This window comes from Pipra filicauda, unplaced genomic scaffold (genome assembly GCF_003945595.2).
Source record: "Pipra filicauda isolate LSUMZ 115617 unplaced genomic scaffold, ASM394559v2 scaffold261_size1826302_pilon, whole genome shotgun sequence".
NCBI lineage: Eukaryota > Metazoa > Chordata > Aves > Passeriformes > Pipridae > Pipra > Pipra filicauda.
In genome coordinates this window covers 412,188-431,944 of record NW_024104378.1, presented here as the reverse complement: position 1 = coordinate 431,944, position 19,757 = coordinate 412,188, and the positions used below count along the sequence as shown (strand labels likewise).

Genomic DNA, 19,757 nt, shown 5'->3' with positions numbered 1-19,757 from the left:
CCAACCTCCCCTGGATCGTGTCATTCCCAACCACCAGAAGGCAACGGCAACATCCTCTTGCACTGGGGGTTAACGCTGCGCTATTTTCAGAATAGAAACAGGAAAACAGCAGCTTTTTGGGATGTTTTCTTTTTCCAGCAGCACCAAGGATAGCAGATGTTAAGGAGGCATGTGGAGCCCTGCCTTTTCCAGGCTCTGAGGGTGCTGGCAGTCATGTGTCACTGCACACTCCTCCCTACAGAGCAGCTTCCTGGCCATGATAAAGCCGCCTCACGTCAGAGCACAGGGAAGTAGAAAAATCTGCAGCCTCAGACTGTGCTGGGGAATTTGGGCTGTCAGAGCAAAATATTAACGCTTCAAAAACAGGAACCTGCCCACGTGAGCGGGGCCAACACCCTGCCCCGGCACAAAACCCCACGAGGCCAAACTCTCCCACATGATGTGGATTGCGATCACTGCTGGAGGCTCCCAACTGGGGCAGCGGGATCAGTGGGAAAGGGGGAAGAGCCAAGTGGGCACACTTTTACCTCCTGACTCGAGTGAATGACTCGTCAGCAGCTCGCTCCAGTGGGAGGGGAGCGTGCTCGGAAGCGTGCCGGGAGTATGCTCCCAGTGGGAAAGGCCCCGGCACATGTGGGACTCTGGCTGCAGCCTTCGAGCAAGCGGGAAGAGCCCTTGAAGCTGCAGCAGGAATGTGCCCCAGGGAAGCCGCCAACACAGTCGCAAACTGAAGCCACCACAGGGTGTGTTGCTGCCAGACTGGTTCTGTCTGCCGCCCTCCAATCCAGCTCCAGATCTTCCTGGCTGAGCTCATCCTGCCAGCATGGAGCCTGGAGCTCCCCTTCCACCCGTATCCATCCCACCCATTGCTGGGATCCCTTTGAGGAGGGAATCTCAGACATCCACCCCCCTCACCTTGTTCAGGAGGGTCAGTTTGATCTCCTTGTGCCCACTGAAGCCGCCCTGCTGCGACTGGGGAGCTGAGGGCTGCTGGCTCTGGAGCAACTGCTGGGATTTGCTGCCCTGGGTGGGCTTGGCTGATTTCAGGAGCTGAGCAGGCACATCCCGTTTCCGCTTCTCCTCTTTAGCACTGTCTTCTTTTTTTGACTTTCCTGTTGAAACCAGAGAGCAGATGTGGTGACTTAGGACTGAATCCTTTGGAGGGCAGGGCAAGAGGACGCTGCTCCAGGGACTGGAAAAGCCCACATCAGTTTACACAGCACGTGGCCCCGGGGTCAAAGGATTCAGGAAACCAGAATTTCCAAAGAGAGGAATATAAAACACAAAGAACAAAAGGCTTTTGCCGCCAACTCTGCTACGGTCTAAAAACAACAAAGAAAGAGTAACATGATACCGGAGTTGTCCGGATTTTCATCACCTTCCAAGGGTGAAAGAGAATAAGAGGAAGAACTCTCAGGGAGGTAAAGGCATGAGACAGCCACGGGCACAGGGATGGAAGGATGTGAATGTAAATTTGCTCCATGGCCTCACCCTGCCCAGGTGACACCTCTGGGCTCCCCTGGTCTGTGCTCAACGATTTTCCTGGAGCCCACAAGTATTCCCAAGTAAGTTATATAGGATCATTACTCTTCCCTTCTTTTCCCAGGACTCCATAGAGGAAAAAGCACTAAAGCAGGTACCTCTACCTTTCTTCTGCTGGGCTGGGGTGGGGGAGCGGGAGCTGGCCGAGGACACGGGGCTGGCCAGGTCCGCGTACATGTCCTCGGAGTCGGCGCTGCGCACGGAGCTGCTGCTGGACGAGGCACTGGACACTGAGGAGACGCTGCTCACGCTCAGGGACCTGCAAAGAAACAACAGCTCAAGAAAGCAACAACAATCAGGCAGTGGTGAGACCTTTTTCCATTCCCCTGGCTGGATGTCAGGAAGCTCAAAGGCAGGCAACAACCAGGAACAAAGGCCGTGTGTCCTGGGGTGCCGATGATATGAAAATTCCCAAACACGTAAGATGTACACCTAGAAAGTAATTAAGGCAACATGTAAACAGGTCACTGTTTGCCCAGAAAAACAAGGAGTGAAAGCAGGGTGTGCTGTCACAGGTCAGTGTTATGGCTCAGGGCAAGGGTTCCCTGGCAGGGTTTCTGGTGTTGGCAAACATTTACTGTCACGACAGGTAATGACAGGGAGGATGCCTCCAAGATGGTCATCTCCTAATAGTGTCTATCCCTGGAAGTGTTCAAGGCCAGGATGGACAGAGTTGGAGCAACCTGGTCTAGTGCAAGGGGGGGTTGGACTAGATGAGCTTTAAGGTCCCTTCCACCCCTAACCATTCCAGACATACGTTAACTCCATGAATATTCAGGCAGCCTCTCCAGCCTGTTCCACAGGCCACACCAACCTGCCCTGCCAGCAAGATCCAGGCTCCCTGGCTGGAGGCTGGATTGGGATAACTGAACAGGCTGTGGCAGCTTCAGCACAGACCAACCCTGCTACAAACTGCAGAGTCTGTACCTGCTGGCATCATAGAATATTCTGAGTGGGAAGGGACCCACAAGGATCATCAAGTCCAACTCCCATCCCTGCACAGGACACTCCAACAATCCCACTGTCCCAGAGTGTTGTCCAAATGCTGCCTGAGCTCTGGCAGCCTTGGGGTTGTGACCACTGCCCTGGGGAGCCTGTTCAGTGCCCAACCACCCTCCGGGGGAAGAACCTTTTCCTGATATCCGACCTAAACATGATGGAGCTGAGCTCTGAGAGGTCACATGGATTGTTGCAACGGTTACAGGATGAGCCAGAAACTCCTTGTCCAGGCTACAGGATGTCACAGCAAAGCTGTTTTGGGCACACACCGTATTTCCTCTGTTTTCCCCTTCCCCACACCCCTAGAGAAGCAGCACCCACAGCCCCAGAGCCACACAAGCAACTCCTGTGTTCATTTTTCCCACCCGTGCCCAGCTCTCTGAAGCTCTTGCATCACCCCTGAGCTGATGAATGTGACAAGCATGTGGTAAACAAGTTTGGATTTCTGAAAAATAACACGGATGTTGAAGCTTGGAGTTCCACAGAGTTCAGGGATGTGAATTACAGCTGCTCAGAGTCAAATCCTGCCTAATCCACTAGTTTTGCACTACAGGTCTACCCTTAAATCTGTGTCCCAGGAAAGTGCTGTGTTTCAAGGCTCTGCCTGTGAGCTTTCAAGGACTCTTGTGTGTGAACAGATGCAAAAGCCTGAATGAATGACTCGAAAGAGGTTTATTTTATGACTCTTTGCTGGAGGGAGTTTCGTGTCTACACATCCCACAGACTAACAGCCTTAGAACTGTTCACTTGGGGCTAAACACAAAAGGAACTGGCTGTGCAACTTTACCAGCAAAAGAAAAATATCATTAGCTGGGCCTTTCAGGGATTTTCTGACCTACCTCTTCTGACAGGCCAAGCATCTTCCCTAAGGACATGCAAGAACCAGAGGTAGGAGAGCTTTGGGAGAGGGAAGCTCTGTAGCCTGAAACTGTTCACTTGTAAAGCAATTAGGATGTGGTTATAAGATCTTTTGGTAGCAATTTAGGCTAAATGGGCAGTTGGGCACATGTGACAAGCTAATTTCCATGAATAAACCACAAGGAAAATATAGAATCATGGAATGATTTGGGTTAGAAGGGACCTGAATGATCACCTAGTTCCATCTCCCTGCCATGGGCAGGGACACCTTCCACTAGACCAGGTTGCTCCAAGCCCCGTCCAGGGCCTCCCCACCCTCACAAGCAAGGATTCCTTTCCAATATCCCATCTAAACCTCCCCTCCTTCAGCTTAAGGCTATTCCCCTTCATCCTATCACTCCATGCCCTTGTGAAAAGTCCCTCTCCAACACTGTACTCTTGTCACAATTCAGTACTGGGGATCTGTAACACAAAACCAACTTTATCCCACCTCCCAGTCACCTGTAGCCTCTGCTACTGGAAGCTACAGAGAGTTTTTGCTGCAAAAAAACACAACAGTGAGGAACAGTCACAATCTCTCCTACTTAAATAACAGTAATGAAGGGTCGCGGATACCTGGATTTCCTGGACCCAGATGGGGAGTGGGAGACTGAGGCAGAGGATGATCTGGAATGAGATCTGGAGAGAGACCGAGACAAGGACCTGGATCGGGAGCTGGAGCCGCTGTAGCTGCTGGCACTGCCACTGATGCTGCCACTGATGGTCCTCCTGCAAGACAGCAAGTGACACCATCACACAATAGTAACTGCAAGGAAAAGGAGAGAGAGAGGGGGAAAAAACCCACGAGAAACAAGTGATGCACAACAGAGTTGCTCACCACCCTCTGATCAATGCCCTGAGCAGTGGTTGGCCTCTTCCAGCCACCTCCCCCAGTTTATACACTGGGAATGATGTTCTGTGGTGTGGAATATCCCCATGGCCAGTTTGGGTCAGCTGTCCAGGCTGTGCTCCCTCCCTCCTGAACATGGAAAACTCAGAAGTCCTTGACTTAGGGTGAGCTACTGAGCAACAACCAAAACATCCACGTTATCAACATTATTCTCATCCTAAATCCAAAACACACCAGACACTAAAAAGAAAATTCACTCTATCCCAGGACAGCTTCCTGCAAACCAGAATTTCTAACTGTGCAATGCAGTGGAATATCTCGTATTTCAGGCTGTACAAATAACCCTACGCATTTTTGGGACTAGAATATCAGTCCTAAAATAAATAGAGTTGTTCTGTCATTTGGAGAGTGTAGGACAGTGGGTATAAGCATGAAAAAAAACACCTTGAAAATCCAAGATTGGAATAAAGGGAAGGTGGCTAAAAACATCTGAGATGAATATTAATCATTAACTAAAGAAAGAGAAACAGAAACTAGAACTGATAGAGTTTCTAGAGAAAAGAAACCGTCATCATCAGTTTTCATCAACGGAGACAGAACTGCACAGCCCAGGCACTCAGCTTCTGGGAAGAAGGAGGAGATCCAATGCCATGGAAAATTAAGAACTGACTTAGGATGCTTCTGAAAACCTGAGTGGAAAACCATACATGCCTTACTGCAGGCATGAAACATTCCCAGGCTCCTTGTGCACTCATAAAACGGATATTTCTAGGAAATACATTTCTTACACACCAAATTGCTGCTTCCACAGACCAGACACAGAGGTACCACACTGCTATTTCACTTGGAATATTGGAGTCACGTAAGATGAAGGCAGGAAGGGAAAGCAGGGCAGGGAGCCAGCAAGATGTGTACTAGGACAGTGAAGGCAGGGGAGTTTTCCCTCCTCTGCTCCTGTGGAACTGCTGGATGCTCCCAGGACCACACAGAAATACTCCCTGCACATATTTAGAATAAAGAGGGTCCAAACCCAACACAAAGCTCGACCCTCCATCCCATCAGATCTGTCTCTGACCAAATATACCTTTTTCCTCGCTGTACTACCTCCACAAACAGCAGCTCTCAAAATTGCCTTTTTTCCCCCCACTCCAAGCCCTGTTTTTGACACAATTCATTTTTCCACCTACTTCATCCCCCTCGCCTTCAGAGGCAGGAGCCACTTGCTGTGACAAACATTCACCCCACCCCCCACTCCTTCCCTCTCTTCCCATTCCCTCCCTGCCCCAGGAAATGGATTTATCCTTTAACATCGAAGAGCCCTGGTGGTACTCTGGAGAAGAACCCTGGATTTGCTGTATCTTCCAGGAGATCAAGGCTCACTCCACCCGCAGCAATCTTACCTCCTGGGTGGAGTCCGTGTCTGACGTTCCTTCCTTCTTGCCTCCCGATTATCCCCTGGCTTGGCTGGCTCTGGAGCAGCTGTTGTAATTTTAGTGAGTGGCTGAGGGACTGGAAGGGCAGCGAGTTTCTTCACAGATTTGTCACTGTAAAAATGACAATTTTCACGTGTGTGATCAAAGTCAGTAGGTACAAACCATATTCTCAGAAGCAATGAGATGTGCTCAGGTTTGTTGTTGATCAACGTTATATTGACTATGGAATCATGGAATGGTTTGTGTGGGAATGGAGCCTAAAACTCATCTCATTCCACCCTTTGCCATGGGCAGGGACAAATTCTACTAGACCAGGTTGCTCCAAGCAGAATCCAACCTGGTCTAGATGTAATTCCTGCAGCTACATACAGCTGGCTATTTCACTAAAACACAAACAACACAGATTTCCCTGAAGACTTGTTTCCCATATTCAATTCACCTTTTCAGAGTCAAATTACTACAAAACAGGCAATTTGGGAGATATTTGACTTGTAAATTAACTCCTGAAGTAGACTGTGTGAATCACTGTTTCTTATCCTACTGATTCCATGCATTTTTATCCCAAACACATACACCTACTTAAAATCTGCCAGTCAGGCTCAAGAATGAAACACACACAGTTAATGAAAAAATGCTCTTTTTCACTCCATCACACAGATCAGGAGGATGCACAAGAGCCTGTGTGTGCAAATATCCCTTGGATCCACTCCTTGGGTTGTGTTTCCCCGTGGAAAACTGGATGGGAATAACACTGCACTATTTAGCACCCACTATGTGAGATGGGAATCACTGTGGCTCTTCAGTGCTGCTCAGTTCAGGGCTCAGAGCACTCCAACCTCTGCTCTGACAGTTGGATACTGCTCAACATATGATCATGGAATGGTATGGGTTGGAAGAGACCTTAATGCCCATCCAGTTCCATCTGGGACACCTTCCTGCTCCAAGTCCTGTCCAACCTGGCCTCGAACACTTCCAGGGATGGGGCAGCCACAGCTTCTCTGGGCAAGCTGTGCCAGGGCCTCACCACCCTCACAGGGAAGAATTCCTTTCCAATATCCCATCTAACCCTGCCTCTGGCAGTGGGAAGCCATTTCCCCATGTCCTGTCACTCCAGGCCCTTGTCCAAAGTCCTTCTCCAGCTCCCTTTAGGCACTGGTACATCCCAGCACTGATTAATCAGGGAGGTGGTTGTCTGCACAAAGACACTGTTAATTCCTCCTCTTGTGCTCAATATCTGCATTTATCCCCTGCAGAACACAGGATTAAGCACAAGCCATGTTATCTAGTGTAAATAATCCTTGTCCTAGTGCTGTGGTGTTACCAAACCAGCACTGCAGGAGCACTGGGAGGGTGCAAAGACATCGCTGCGGGTGCTGAACGAGGCCTCTGAGGGCTGAGCCCTGAGTGGAGAAGGAAAAAAACCCCAAACCCCCAGGTTAATAAGGTACGAAAAGTGTGGCAAAGGGGACTGTCCCATATTCTGGAGAATTTAGGGGGATTCCCATGGTGTCACTTATTTGCAGGTCACCTTAAAAGAGGTGACATCACTACGGTGTTGTGTCACCCTCCGACATATCTGTAATTTACTATTGTAGAGTTTGTGAAATAGCAATTTCAGGAATTTAAAAGAGCAGGAGCACTGTCATAATGGACCAAAACCACCTTCATAGTCCTGTTTTCATTTGTATTCCAGTGTTAAAAGCTGATGAAGCTGAACCATTTCTTTATTCTAAGGCTGTGAATTAACCAAAGCCACAGTAATGAATTAAACTCTCATAGAGCTGCTGTGTAAATATATCTGCACACACAGTTTAAGCAGTAAATCAGGCATATGTTTAAACATCATATATACATGTAATACTTAAGGATACTTGTACAGCTTAACTTGTATTTAGTAAGTTAAAGTGCCATTATTTAATTAAATATGCCAAGCTAAACACTCTTCTATGCAGGTTCTATTTTGCATCTTCCATTTCTTCCTTCAGCTGCCAACCAGGCTGTAGAATCCCAGGATAGTTTGGGTTGAAAAAGACCTGAAAGATTATCCAGTTCCACCCCCTGCCATGGGTAAGGACACCTTCCACTATCCCAGGTTGCTCCAAGCCCTGTCCAACCTGGCCTTGGACACTTCCAGGGATGGGGCAGCCACAGCTTCTCTGGCAACCTGTGCCAGGGCCTTACCACCCTCACAGGGAAGAATTCCTTCCCAGAATCCCTCCTAACCCTGCCCTCCTTCAGCCTAAGGCCACTGAAGGTCAGAAGGGTCTGACTGGGGGATTAGGTTCCTGTTGGACTCTGCACTGGGGTATCCAGAGGGAGATGAAGCCTTACCCTTTCCCAGGAGGTGGCAATAACTCCCCTTTAGCCTTCGCCAGTGGCTTGTGTGGAGATGGTGTTGGAGAAGGAGAGGGAGAAGATGAGAAGGACCGTGATCTAGGAAGGAAAAGACATCGCTCAGCTCAGTCTCTGGGATTGCAAGAGGTTTTACTGGCTTTCAGTGCATTTTGACACCACTCCTTCCTCGTCAGGAAGTCCTGAGCTTAAACTTGTTTTATATTTGGACTCTTCAACAAAACTTAACTTGTGTCATCAAACAGTGGTAAAAGAAGAAAACAAAAGGAAAAAATAGGGTCAGCTGGAAGAGAGGCACTGTAGGTATTCCACACCAACACCTGAGGCTGTTTCCATACTCTCTGGATTCTCTCCTTAGGGAGAATGTCTATGGGAAAATAAGTACAATTTTGACTTGCAAGTTCAGCACGAATTGCCTCAGCCTGCTTTATGCCCTGTAATTCCTAGTGCAGTTTATCCTTTAAACAGCAGCAAAACCCTAAAAACCTTGGGAGAAAGACACAAAAAATACACCTAAATCTAATATTTAACACAAGGTGAAAAATGTGGTGCATCTCAAAGGCAACAAATCAAAGGGCAGGAGCTGTTTCCTAAGCCCAGGGCTGACCTGAGCTGAGCCACTGGCAGGACACAACATGTGCTCAGGTGATTCATCCCACTGCCAAGACTGGAAGTCCCTCTGTTACATCCCAGTACCTCAGAAAGCTGGACATCTGGATGACAGGCCTTCTGGAGAACAGTTAGGGACCAGGGTGTTCCTCACTCTCCTACATTCAGGGAGAGGCCCAAGTGGGTCACCTACACCTGGCACTGTCCTGCAAGGAGCAGAGCCCAGAATGGGTGGATGGGGGAAGGTCAGACTGCTCTCCAGGTGAGATCAGCTTCTACCTGAGCCTTTCCTAGGAGAAACCAGGTCTCCTGTGATCCACTCTGTGTGATGTGAGCCCTGAAGAGGTGCCTATCCAGGGAGCCAGTTCTTCTACTCTGTATATTCCAGACTTGGGAAACTGTCTGCAGGGGCAAGGAAGTTGCAGAGGAATAAACATCCCTCTGTTTGTTTAATCAGCCTGGGACACTGAATTGCTGCTTTGAAGTGTCAGGACTATCACAAGACACAACTGCTTTAATAAAGAAATGTGATTTGCCTCTTGAAATAGAAATTCCAGTGCCATAGAAAAGAGATGCTGGTGAACTTCTTCCAATCATAAAATGCAAATGATGGGAACGTTAATTTACCAGAGGCATGGGAAAGGGCCCAGCCACAACAACACCATGCTCGTGGGTGGGAGGACTGAGGAGAGGAGGGGGTGGCTGATGGATCTCCTTCATTCAACATCCACACTGGCAGCCTCCCTCACTCAGGGAAGTGGTTTGAATGGATTATTTCAAGAGCTCGTTATTTGCTTTTAAGTAGCAGCAAAAAGGAGTGGTTAGAAAACCACTTTTCCATTGGTTCCAAATCCCAGGAGCCATTACCTGGACCTGCTGCCTGAGAAAGAGCTGTGCCTCGAGGAGCGACTGGAGTAAGAGCTGTAGGAAGATGATCTGGAGCGAGATCGTGAGGAGCCTGAACCAGAATAGGTGGATGAACGAGAAGAGGACCTGAAACAAAAACATTTTAAATTTATAACCTCTTAAAAAGTCCTCTGAGACCTGAGTCTCCAAGTATGTTCTTTCCAAGTTCTGCTCCAAAAACTACCTGTCTTCTCCTCCTGTCAGGACTGCAGCCTATCCTCAGCTTCTCCTTTTCATTAAGGGAGGATCCTCTTATTCCAACCCTCTTTGCACCCTTAAATAAGCCTTCCCCCCTTTAGTTATTGATTTTCCATCCTTCCTGGGAACTGCCTCCACACATTTTTATGCCTTTTCACCAGACAATCCCCTGACAGGTCAGGGAAAACAGAAAAGCCTCAGGTGCAGTGATCCCAGCAAGAAAATCTGCTTCAGGAGGGCTTTGGCTTTTAGATCCCTATCTCCAATTCAGTATGTTCCTCATTCCTCTGGGATACTTCTCCCCCTTTTTTCAAGAGCTTCAAGTTCAAGCACTCAAAGAAAACAGATCCAGCTTCTGCCTCGAGGCTCCCAGATTCAGGGAGTTTCTTTCTGAAAGCTGTTTTTTGTCTTGTTTTACACCTGTTGGTTTCCAAGGCCCACTCCAGCCTCTAAGGCTCTGTCAAACCTCCACAGCCCCAATTTTCCCAGTAGCATCAACATGCTCTTACTGGAGTGGGCTCACCTCATCTCTCCTGGAGTGACCAAGCTCCAATTTTTACAGTTTCTAGCTGTTTGTGCTCCTATTAAGGTCAGTTTTCATCTAGATCAGTTACTAGATGTAAGGGCAGTAACATCTACACTGCATCCAGGTCTAATGGATCTGAAAAATGGCTTTTCCGAGGACTTGCTTCTTCCTAATCTTTAACAGGTCACAGCACAGCTTCCACAGTTTTCCCTGCCCCTTTTGGATTTCATGTCACTACCTGTCCATAGGTGTTACTGAACAGCAGGTCTTGAACTGCTTTCCCAAACATAAAATCGTGGAATGGGTTGATTTGGAAAGGACCTTAAGGATACGTCCAGTTCTACTCCCTGCCATGGGCAGGGACACCTTCCACTAGACCAGGTTGCTCCAAGCCCTGTCCAACCTGGCCTTGAACACTTCCAAGGATGGGGAATCCACGACCTCTCTGGGCAACCTGTTCCAAACATCTCAACACCTTCCCTGGTCCTGAGTCGGCCACATCCAGCTCCTGGACACGCTAATGGATGCGCCAGGCTCTCTACCCTCCCTCACCTGGAGGAGCCAGAGGCAGAAGCTGAAGAAGCAGAGGTTTTCCGGCGCCTCCGAGCACGGCTGGGGGACACGGACACGCCGAGTTTCTTTTTGGGGGACTTGGATCGGCGCCAGGGATCCTTCCACTCGTCCGCCCGCTTCGACTGGGCCGTGCCAAGCGCGGCCGACTCCTTGTCCTTCTTTGGTGGCTCAGGCTGACGGCTGGAAAACAAAGAGGAGTCAAGCAGCTGGGATTCTGAGGGAGGCTTATAAGGTTTATAAAGGAAGATACACAAAGATCCAGGAAAAGATATCAGAAATATAAATATATTGTAATAAAACATATAAATAGATACACAGGGCAATGAAAATACCCCAGAAATTCATCTCTCATAGTAGTACCAGCTTAACCTCCATTGCGGAATGTCCAGCATCATTTTGGGGTGATAAAGTGTTAGAACAACTCTCAATTTGTAAATCAGTATCTGCAAATCTACAATTTTATGAACTTCTTTGTCACACTGATCAAATAGTGACCTCCCAGCTGATTTCAGGTTCAGCTTTTGGCCTCGAAGGAATGGACACAAGCAAGAGGGAAGGGAATGGGAAACCTGGCTCTTCTTGAACCTGTAGAGATGGAGCAGCCTAATCCTGGCAGGCAGCCCCCAGTGCAATGGAGAGAAGAGTCACTCTTCTGAGATTCAGCCTGAATTATTCTACAATTCCCTTATCAGGACATCTTGTGGGGTTGTGTCACAGGCCAAGGCACAGTGACCTCTTCTCACCCTTCTGAAGGGAATGGTTCCTCTCTCACCTGAGCATAAAGCAGTTCATCATGGCTGATTTATCACTGGATTATTCTCCAGGTGCTTATAAACACCACTAAACATGTTGTTGATAACCATGAGGATGTGACCAGTCAGGTCAGACACCCTCCATCTTCTCCCTTCCCTTTTAAGGGTTCTACTCCCATTTCTCCTTTTTTGGTTCTCCAGTTTTCCCTTCTCCCCTCCAATTCTCTGAAAATAATCCAGGGCCAACGTTTCAGGACCTGCACCAGACACTTCCTTAAGTTCTCCAGGATGAGTTTCTTCAGGCCAAGACTTTATTACCTTTCTTATCTCTGGGTGATTTAACTTGGAATTTTTCCTTGCCCTCCGTAACCTGCACCCAACTCCTCAATCATCTGCTTCTGACCTTCTCCCTTGGGTTTTAGGCAAAGTTTGTGCTGGAATAAAGCTCTATGAAGTGTGTTGCACTCACCAAATTACCAGGACAGTGATGTGTTTGTTCCTTTTCTCCAAATAATTAACTCTGTGAGAATTTGGGGGAGGAAAGGCCCCTTCCATGGCTGGCTTCAGCCAGTACCACCCCATTAGTCACACGACTGAAGTAACCACTCCCCACCCAACTTCCTCTACCTTTTGAGATAAAAAAGCCTCCTCCGAGTTTTCTAATAATTCCAGGGACTCTGCTTCTTGCCTCAACACTTCAACAGACAACAGGGTAATTAAAGCTCTTCGTTAGCAGCCTGTTCAGCCCTTTGAAGGCTTCACTAGTCACCAAGGAGCCTCATCCCCTCCTTGCTGGCAGTGTTACCTCCTCCTGACTCCAGAACTTGGATATGCTGACCTAAAAATCCAGCATCCGACTCTTTCCTTATCTTTGCTGATATAAAGGCAATTTTACTCTTTGTCCCATATCTACCTCAGTATTTTCACAATTTTACATGAGGAGAAACTCTTCTTTCACCTTCACCTCTCCCACAAATCTCATTCCAGCTTCAAAAGAGGACGATTACGTCTAACACGCAGAACTGCCTAGTCAGGGAGTCCCAGGCAGGGCTATGGCTCAGCATTATTCATTCCATCCTCACCCTTTCCAACACTGCTTCAACACACACTATTTAACTCAGTACATAATATTTGCAGTGGGATGGTCAAGTTTCCCACGTTACAGCCACAACCCCATGAGTATTTAATCATGGAGGAAGACCACAACCCTGAATATGGGGTTGAGACACACTGGACGTACTGCTTCTCCCTAATAACACTGAACAGTCATAGCTGGGGCCAAGGTCTCCTTCCAGCACCTGTTTACAAACTTCCAGTTTACAAACTCATTTTGAAGCCATTTTGACCTCTGGAATATCCTTGAATCAACCAAGTGCAGAGAAGGAAGAAAAAGAAGGTTGGGAACAGCCTGCACACCTTGGATCAAGCAGCAGGATAAACAGCAAGGAAAGGAGGAGGAGAAAACCATGTGAGAATGTCATGGATAATGCTCTAATATCCTGATCCAATGTCCCTTCCTGAGGGATCACTGCCTGCAGCTTTGGGAGGTGCAGAAGGGATTTTCTGCTGACATAGGAGGGCAGAGAGGCATCATCCATCTAAAGACCTGGGTAAAACCTGTGGAGAAGCTTTTCCTGCAGTGTCCAGGCTTGTAAAAGCCAACAACTGTGCCAGGGGAGGGTTAGGTTGGATATCAGGGAAAGGTTCTTCCCCCAGAAGGTGGTCAGGCACTGAACAGGATCCCCAGGGCAGCAGTCATGGCCCCATGGCTGACAGAGCTCAAGGAACATTTGGACAACACTCTCAGGGACATGGTGGGATTTTGGAGTGTCCTGTGCAGGGCCAGTATTTGGATTTGATGATCCTTGTGGGTCCCTTCCCACTCAGGGTATTCCATGATTTTATGAACTAATGAACAACCTTGTCCCTCTCAGGCTCAACTCCCTCCTGCAACAATTTTCAGAAAGAAAAACCTCCTACAGAATTTATTATCTTCCTAAAAACCAACTCATATTCACATCCAACAGCCCATCCAGGGAGCTGGAGCTCAGCTCCAACTCCACGTGGGAACAACTTAGGCTGAACTCCTCAGCTTGGAGCAATAATGACTCTGAAAGCAAATCTCATTACCTGCACCTATTACTTGGTTTGATGCAATGCTCTCTGGATGAAGTCACTTTCTGGAGGAAAGGTTTTTTTCCCTGGGAAAACCACAACAGAAAGCCTCATTTTGGGATATGCTTGGCTTTTTCACTCAGTATTAAATACACTACAGACAAGGAAGATGATGCTTGTGCCAGGACACTTTCAAAGCCTTTCCTCAAGAGCTGCCTGCGTTCCCAACATGTGGCATCACCAAATAAACTCCTTCAACCTAAAATGAGGGACTGGGAGCTAATGCTGCTCGGCTCCACTTCCCTAGTGGAATTCTGGAGTCAGAGCTGAAAGTGAGCTGGAGCCACTGCCAAGAGGAACATCCCAACATAGCCTGCACTTCCACTGAAGACACTGTTGGAAGATGACAAGGGGGAGGTTTTCTCCTCACTTTCACTCTTGCAACCAGGTAGTTTTTCCTTCCTGCCTTGTGATGGATCTAGTGCTTGTTGGAGTTCCCAACTCCTTAATTCAATAAATTAAAAAATAAGAATGTTTTACTGCTGGGTCAGTGAGTCCAACCAGCAGGGTCTGACTAGCTGCAGGAGCTGAATCATGAAGAAGAGGAGGGAAGGAGGGAAGAATCCTGGCTGTGTCCCAGCTCACCATGAGGTGAGCCATGGGATCACCTCATGAGTTCATCCTCATCCTCAGCAGTTTCTCAGGTTGCAGGCAAACCTCACACAGGAGGTTTCAGCATGGAGAGGGGGGCTGGCAAAAAAATCCACATGTTAATCCCAAACTCCTTTTTACCAAATTGCATTTTTTAGGAAACATTTCCAGTATTTCAGAATTAACTCCTCAATTAGGCTGGTTTTGGCTGGGGGGTTAAACCACAACGTAAGTCTATGCCACAAGGTTTAAAAAAAGTAAATTAGAGGGAATAACAGACAAGACAGACCGACCAAAAGCACCTTCATTTCCCCCCAGAGCCCCAAGGATCACCCGGGCACCAGCAAGGGCTGCAGAGCTTCGCTACTTCCGAAGCTCATTTTTCCCTTAAAATAACTAAAAGCTTTATTTTCCAGATCAAGCACGTTGATGCCTCTTTGGCTGGAATTTAATGACAGCAATCAAGAGGAGAAGTGAAGCTGAACATGGCTTTGGCAAGGAGAGGAGGAACAGAGACAGCTCCAGCTGGCAGCACGGAGTAGGTCATCCAGCTCCCGACTGCACGCGCTCCAGCTCCCAAAGAAACCCAGCTCCCAAATAAACTCAACAAGGATTGGAGGGGGCAAAGCAGACCTGCACAGCCTTTGCTGCTCTTCTCATGTATTATGCAAATGCTGTCAAAGCATTTCTAATCTTAGAGGGGAAAACAAGCTTCCTGGGGAAAGTGCTTCTGTCCTTCCTTCCCCCTCCTGTGGGACGCAGCTCCCACAGGGAACGCAAACCTTATCACCCACGGCCAGTGGTGACGTCAGCCTGGCTCCAGGGCTGCTCTTCTGGCCACATTTTACAGCCCAGTTTGCTCCAAGAGGAAAGTCCAGCCATGACTTAAAAGCCTTTGAGTTTCTCGCAGGAAAGCTGGGATTGCGTCAGCACTGAGTTTTCCTTCAGTGGCAGTGGAATTTTCCAAAGGAAGTGGACTCGAGGAATGACTGGAGCCATGTGCCAAGGCAGTTGTGAAGAGACCTGTAATTGCTGCAAACCAAATTCCAGCAGAGTGCAAGCACACGGGAATTTTTCCTGTCTCGGCAAAAAGGAGAAGGACAACAGCTCCCAAAATCCACCTCTGTGTGTCTACAAACGCTGGACCTTGGAGCTGGTGCTTGTTGATCTTGGTGAAATATTAGCAAAGAATAAGATTTTCTCAAGCTGTTTCCATCTAAAGCTGAGTTATCAGTTGCTCAAAAAAAAAAGAAAAAAAAAAGGAAGAATTTCTTCAAAGCCTGATGGGGAGAGGCTTGGAAATTAAAGAGTGGAGATATCATCTGAACCTCCAGGATGAAATCATCACAGCAAGGAGATAAACCTATCAGAGATGTGATCTACCCTAAGGGCTGAGCATTTGATGCCTCAAGAACCTTCTCTAAATGAGAGAGGCAGAGATCCTGTCCAGAGATCCTGCCCCAGACTTTGCCATGTTTTAATAAAAATCCAGTGTGGGAGATCTCCCAGGAACTCCAGCTCTGAAATGCCAAAGAAAAACACATTCCTTGAGATCCACATCTGAGTCACTCAATGCCCTTCATCTTGATTTACTGTTACGAAATCCTTTGTCTTTTCCTGTGGGAGCAGAAGCAGCACCTCAAGAGTCACAAGGACTAACAGAAACTCCAGTCTACAAGATGTTTTGTGGATAACTTGGAAAAGTTTGGTTTGGTTCATGGAGAGATTTTATTATCATAGAATCATGGCATGGTTTGGGTTGGAAGAGACCTAGAAGATCATCCAGTTCCAATTCCATCCTCTGCCATGGGCAGGGACACCTTCCCCCAGACCAGGTGGCTCCAAGCCCTGTCCAACCTGGCCTTGGACACTTCCAGGGATGGGGCAGCCACAGCTTCTCTGGGCAACCTGTGCCAGGGCCTCACCCCCTTCACAGGGAAGAATTCCTTCCCAATATCCCATCTAACTCTGCCACTCTGGCAGTGTGAAGCCATTCCCCCTTGTCCTGTCCCTCCAGACCCTTGTCCAAAGTCCCCCTCCAGCTCTCTTGGAGCCTCTTTAGGCACTGGAAGAGGCTCTAAGGTCTCCCTGGAGCCTTCTCTTCCCCAGGCTGAACACTCCCAGCTCTCCCAGCCTGTTTCCAGAGCATAGTTGTTCTTATCATTAACTTCCCAAAAGAACTGGGAGCAGAAATGAAAGCAAAGCCGTCTAACCAGGTTCCATTGCTCCAGCTGGAAGCTGCACCAGAAAAAATAGGGATGTAAACAAGTTATTATCATGTTTATCACAGCAGGGCACTGGACTGTGAGCCTGAAGAACCTCAGAGCGGCACAGGGCATGTTCTGTCCGTGGGGAGAAAGGAAATCTTCCTCTGGGCAATGCTGTGTGGAACACCTGGAATGTGCAGGAGTAGAAGTGCAGCTCCAGCTGGAGCAGATAAACCTTATTTCAGTCTGGGAACCCCAAGAGCCCAAGGCCATTTGCTTCCCTTAAGTCACTGCACTCCAAGAAGTCACCCAGAGAAGATGCAGAGTCTCCTCACCTCATGGAGGCTGATTTTCCCTTCTTCATGACTTCTCATGGATATGAGACTAAATCAGAGCATTCCAGGGGCTTAGCAATGCCCAACTCAAACCCAGGAAGAGCACACATTTGTTCCTGCAGAACAAATGGGAACTATCCTACCTGCTCTTCCTTCTGTGGCAGGACAAATGGGGAAGAACTAAGGATTTCTTTTAAGAAAAGCCAACATTCCCACAGGGAAAACTAAGAGAAACCAAAATCCACCATCCTCCCACACCATCTTTAGGTAGTGGGATGAGGTGCCACTATTAAACCCACCAAAACAACCAAGCTGTATTTGAGACAAAGATGCTTTCACACAGAGCCTCTAAGTCGAAAAAATAGGGAACAGATCCAGCTCGCTGCATGGAAAGGCCACCAAAAGCTGTGGGAAAAGACGACGACCCAGGAACACTCAGAATTAGAGATTCTTCAAAAAAAATGAGTTCAGTTGGTTTGTGATACACACACACAGCCATGAATCACTCCATTTGCATTCCCTTCTTTTTGCCACTCCTTTATCTAATCAACCTCATTCCAACACTTTCTGGTTTGCAAGCCCTGGATAACCTCCACTCATTGATTTCAGACTCTGGGTTATCCTGCTCATTAATGTGCTCAGCCCAAAGATTAACAAAGTCAACTTGAACCAGCTTGGAAAAACAACACAAGGGTGAGCGTGGCCACAGGATCACGTACCCTTTCATCCTGGGATCTGCAGCACCTCACAATCCAGGTGACACCTCAACAGAAGCTGGGAAGAAACGCTCCTTGCTGGAAGAGTTTTTCAAGGATTTATGATTTGCCCTTTCTGACTTTGCTTTCAGTTTTCTGTGTTCCCACTCGCAGGGGTTATTTTTATTTTTAATGGCTGCCTAAGTGCTCTCCATTAACAGGATTTTAGGAACTTCCTTCCCCAAAAGTGTTGTGTGTGCGATAATCAGAGGATGGGTCGTTGGGACACTGCTCCTTCTGGCAGCTTCAGAGCTGCTGTCACCTCCTCAGAACATCTCTGAGGACAACAGCCTCCTCCCCCTCCTCATCCTACCTGGCACTGGTGTTCCATGGAATTTGGGGTCCATATCCATATTCAGTCATGGGCCTCGACCAAATTTGGAGAATCACAGAATCACTGAGGTTGGAAAAGACCTCCCAGACCATCGAGTCCCATCTGTGACCGATTCCCACCTTGTCACCCAGCCCAGAGCACTGAGTGCCATGGCCAGTCGTTCCTTGGTGACCACTGCCCTGGAGAGCCTGTCCAGTGCCCGACCACTCTCTAGGGGAAGAACCTTTTCCTAATATCCACCTTAAACCTGCCCTGACACAGCTCCAGCCGTTCCCTCGGGTCCTGTCACTGGTCACCGGAGAGAAGAGCTCAGTATCTGCCCCTCTGTTTCCCCTTGGGAATGAACTCCTCAATGTCCCTCAGTGCTTTGGGAATACAACCACCAACAGGTCCCACAACACTGTTGCTTCATGTGCTCCTGGAACAACCAGATTCACTCGGATGTCAATGGGACAAAGGCCTATGGCAACAACAGAAGGATTAAAATGAATTATTTTGCTGTGTAGAGCCTTTGCTCCCAGCAAAGGGTCAGAACATCTTGCACCGCTCTAAATTTCTTCAGAGAACATATTTCATTTTTTATCCATGAAATGCTTTGCACAACACGGAACTCCACTGGCAACAGAGAGAGAGAAAGAAGGAATTTTGCACTCAGCAAAAATCAGGCCCAGCCTGAGGCATTAGAACTCGTTCTGGAGATGGGGAGCAGGAGGACAGACAGCCAAGTTATCCCTCTAATTGATCATAAAGTGTCCTGGCTTGTTTAAGTGTTTGATGCCTGAGGAGAGAGGAGGAGGAGGAGGAACAGTTTTACTGGCATTGCAACCTCAGACTATAAGCTTCTTGAAGTGCTCATCTTAGGGAAAAAAATAACCAATCCAAAAGCATAAAGCAGAAATTGCACATTCACAGAATCATGGAATGGTTTGGGTTGGAAGGGACCTTAAAGCTCATCTTGTTCCACCCCCTGCCATGGGCAGGGACACCTTCCACTATCCCAGGTTGCTCCAAGCCCCATCCAACCTGGCCTTGGACACTTCCAGGGATAGGGCAGCCACAGCTTCTCTGGGCAACCTGTGCCAGGGCCTCCCCACCCTCACAGGAAGAATTCCTTCCTAATATCCAATCTAAACCTACTCTCTTCTAGTTTGAAGTCATTCCCCCTTATCCTGTCACTCCATGTTCCTCCTGCAGAAAGTCCCTCTCTGTCTTTCTTGTGAGCTCCCTTCCAGTACTGGAAGGTAATTTTTGCAATTCTTTCCAAAAAGACCAATCCACATGTGACAATCCCACCGGAGCCTCTTCTCAAAGGTTTAAGAAGCAACTCTTGTCCCTGAGTCCACCAGTTTAACATCTTTGTTAAATTCTGACCCTCTTCATCCCCAGCAATGCCAGGAAATCCTCTGGCTTCTCCATGTTATCAGCCTTAGACTCTGCTATTGTTTAGAGACAGATTAAACCTTCCTGCTTTCAATGAATGGAAAGGGAATTTGTTTCCATGTTCCTGGCTATTTGCTGTTTGAGTTTTCTCTCACCCCTTCCATTCTGTAGGTCATGGTTTGTTCCTTCCTCCAGCCTCTACCCCAGGGAGCTCCTACCCTGACAGACCAACCGGCATCTACCCGTAATTACTGACATCCTCAGCTCTGCCTTTGGCAAAGCTCCTTGCTGGTTACACAATCTCTCTGGAGGAGTTTTCCAACCTCTTTGGACTAGTTTTCCA

The 19,757-nt window shown here is 48.0% G+C and overlaps 1 protein-coding gene across 8 annotated transcripts in view; it reads right to left on the bottom strand.

Moving 5' to 3' along the window:
• ZC3H18 (zinc finger CCCH-type containing 18) overlaps positions 1 to 19,757 on the bottom strand; it is a 46,221-nt gene that overhangs the window by 4,830 nt on the left and 21,634 nt on the right. For 6 of the 8 annotated variants that reach the window (XM_027719780.2, XM_027719783.2, XM_027719786.2 and 3 more), the window contains 7 exons: positions 10,865 to 11,065; positions 9,550 to 9,675; positions 8,053 to 8,154; positions 5,689 to 5,832; positions 4,015 to 4,167; positions 1,641 to 1,801; positions 916 to 1,112 (listed from right to left, as the gene is read on the bottom strand). In XM_027719780.2, coding sequence (XP_027575581.1) covers positions 916 to 1,112; positions 1,641 to 1,801; positions 4,015 to 4,167; positions 5,689 to 5,832; positions 8,053 to 8,154; positions 9,550 to 9,675; positions 10,865 to 11,065 — 1,084 coding nt within the window. The remainder of the gene's footprint in view (positions 1 to 915; positions 1,113 to 1,640; positions 1,802 to 4,014; positions 4,168 to 5,688; positions 5,833 to 8,052; positions 8,155 to 9,549; positions 9,676 to 10,864; positions 11,066 to 19,757) is intronic. The other 2 variants (XM_027719782.2, XM_027719784.2) reach the window with 1 other exon arrangement.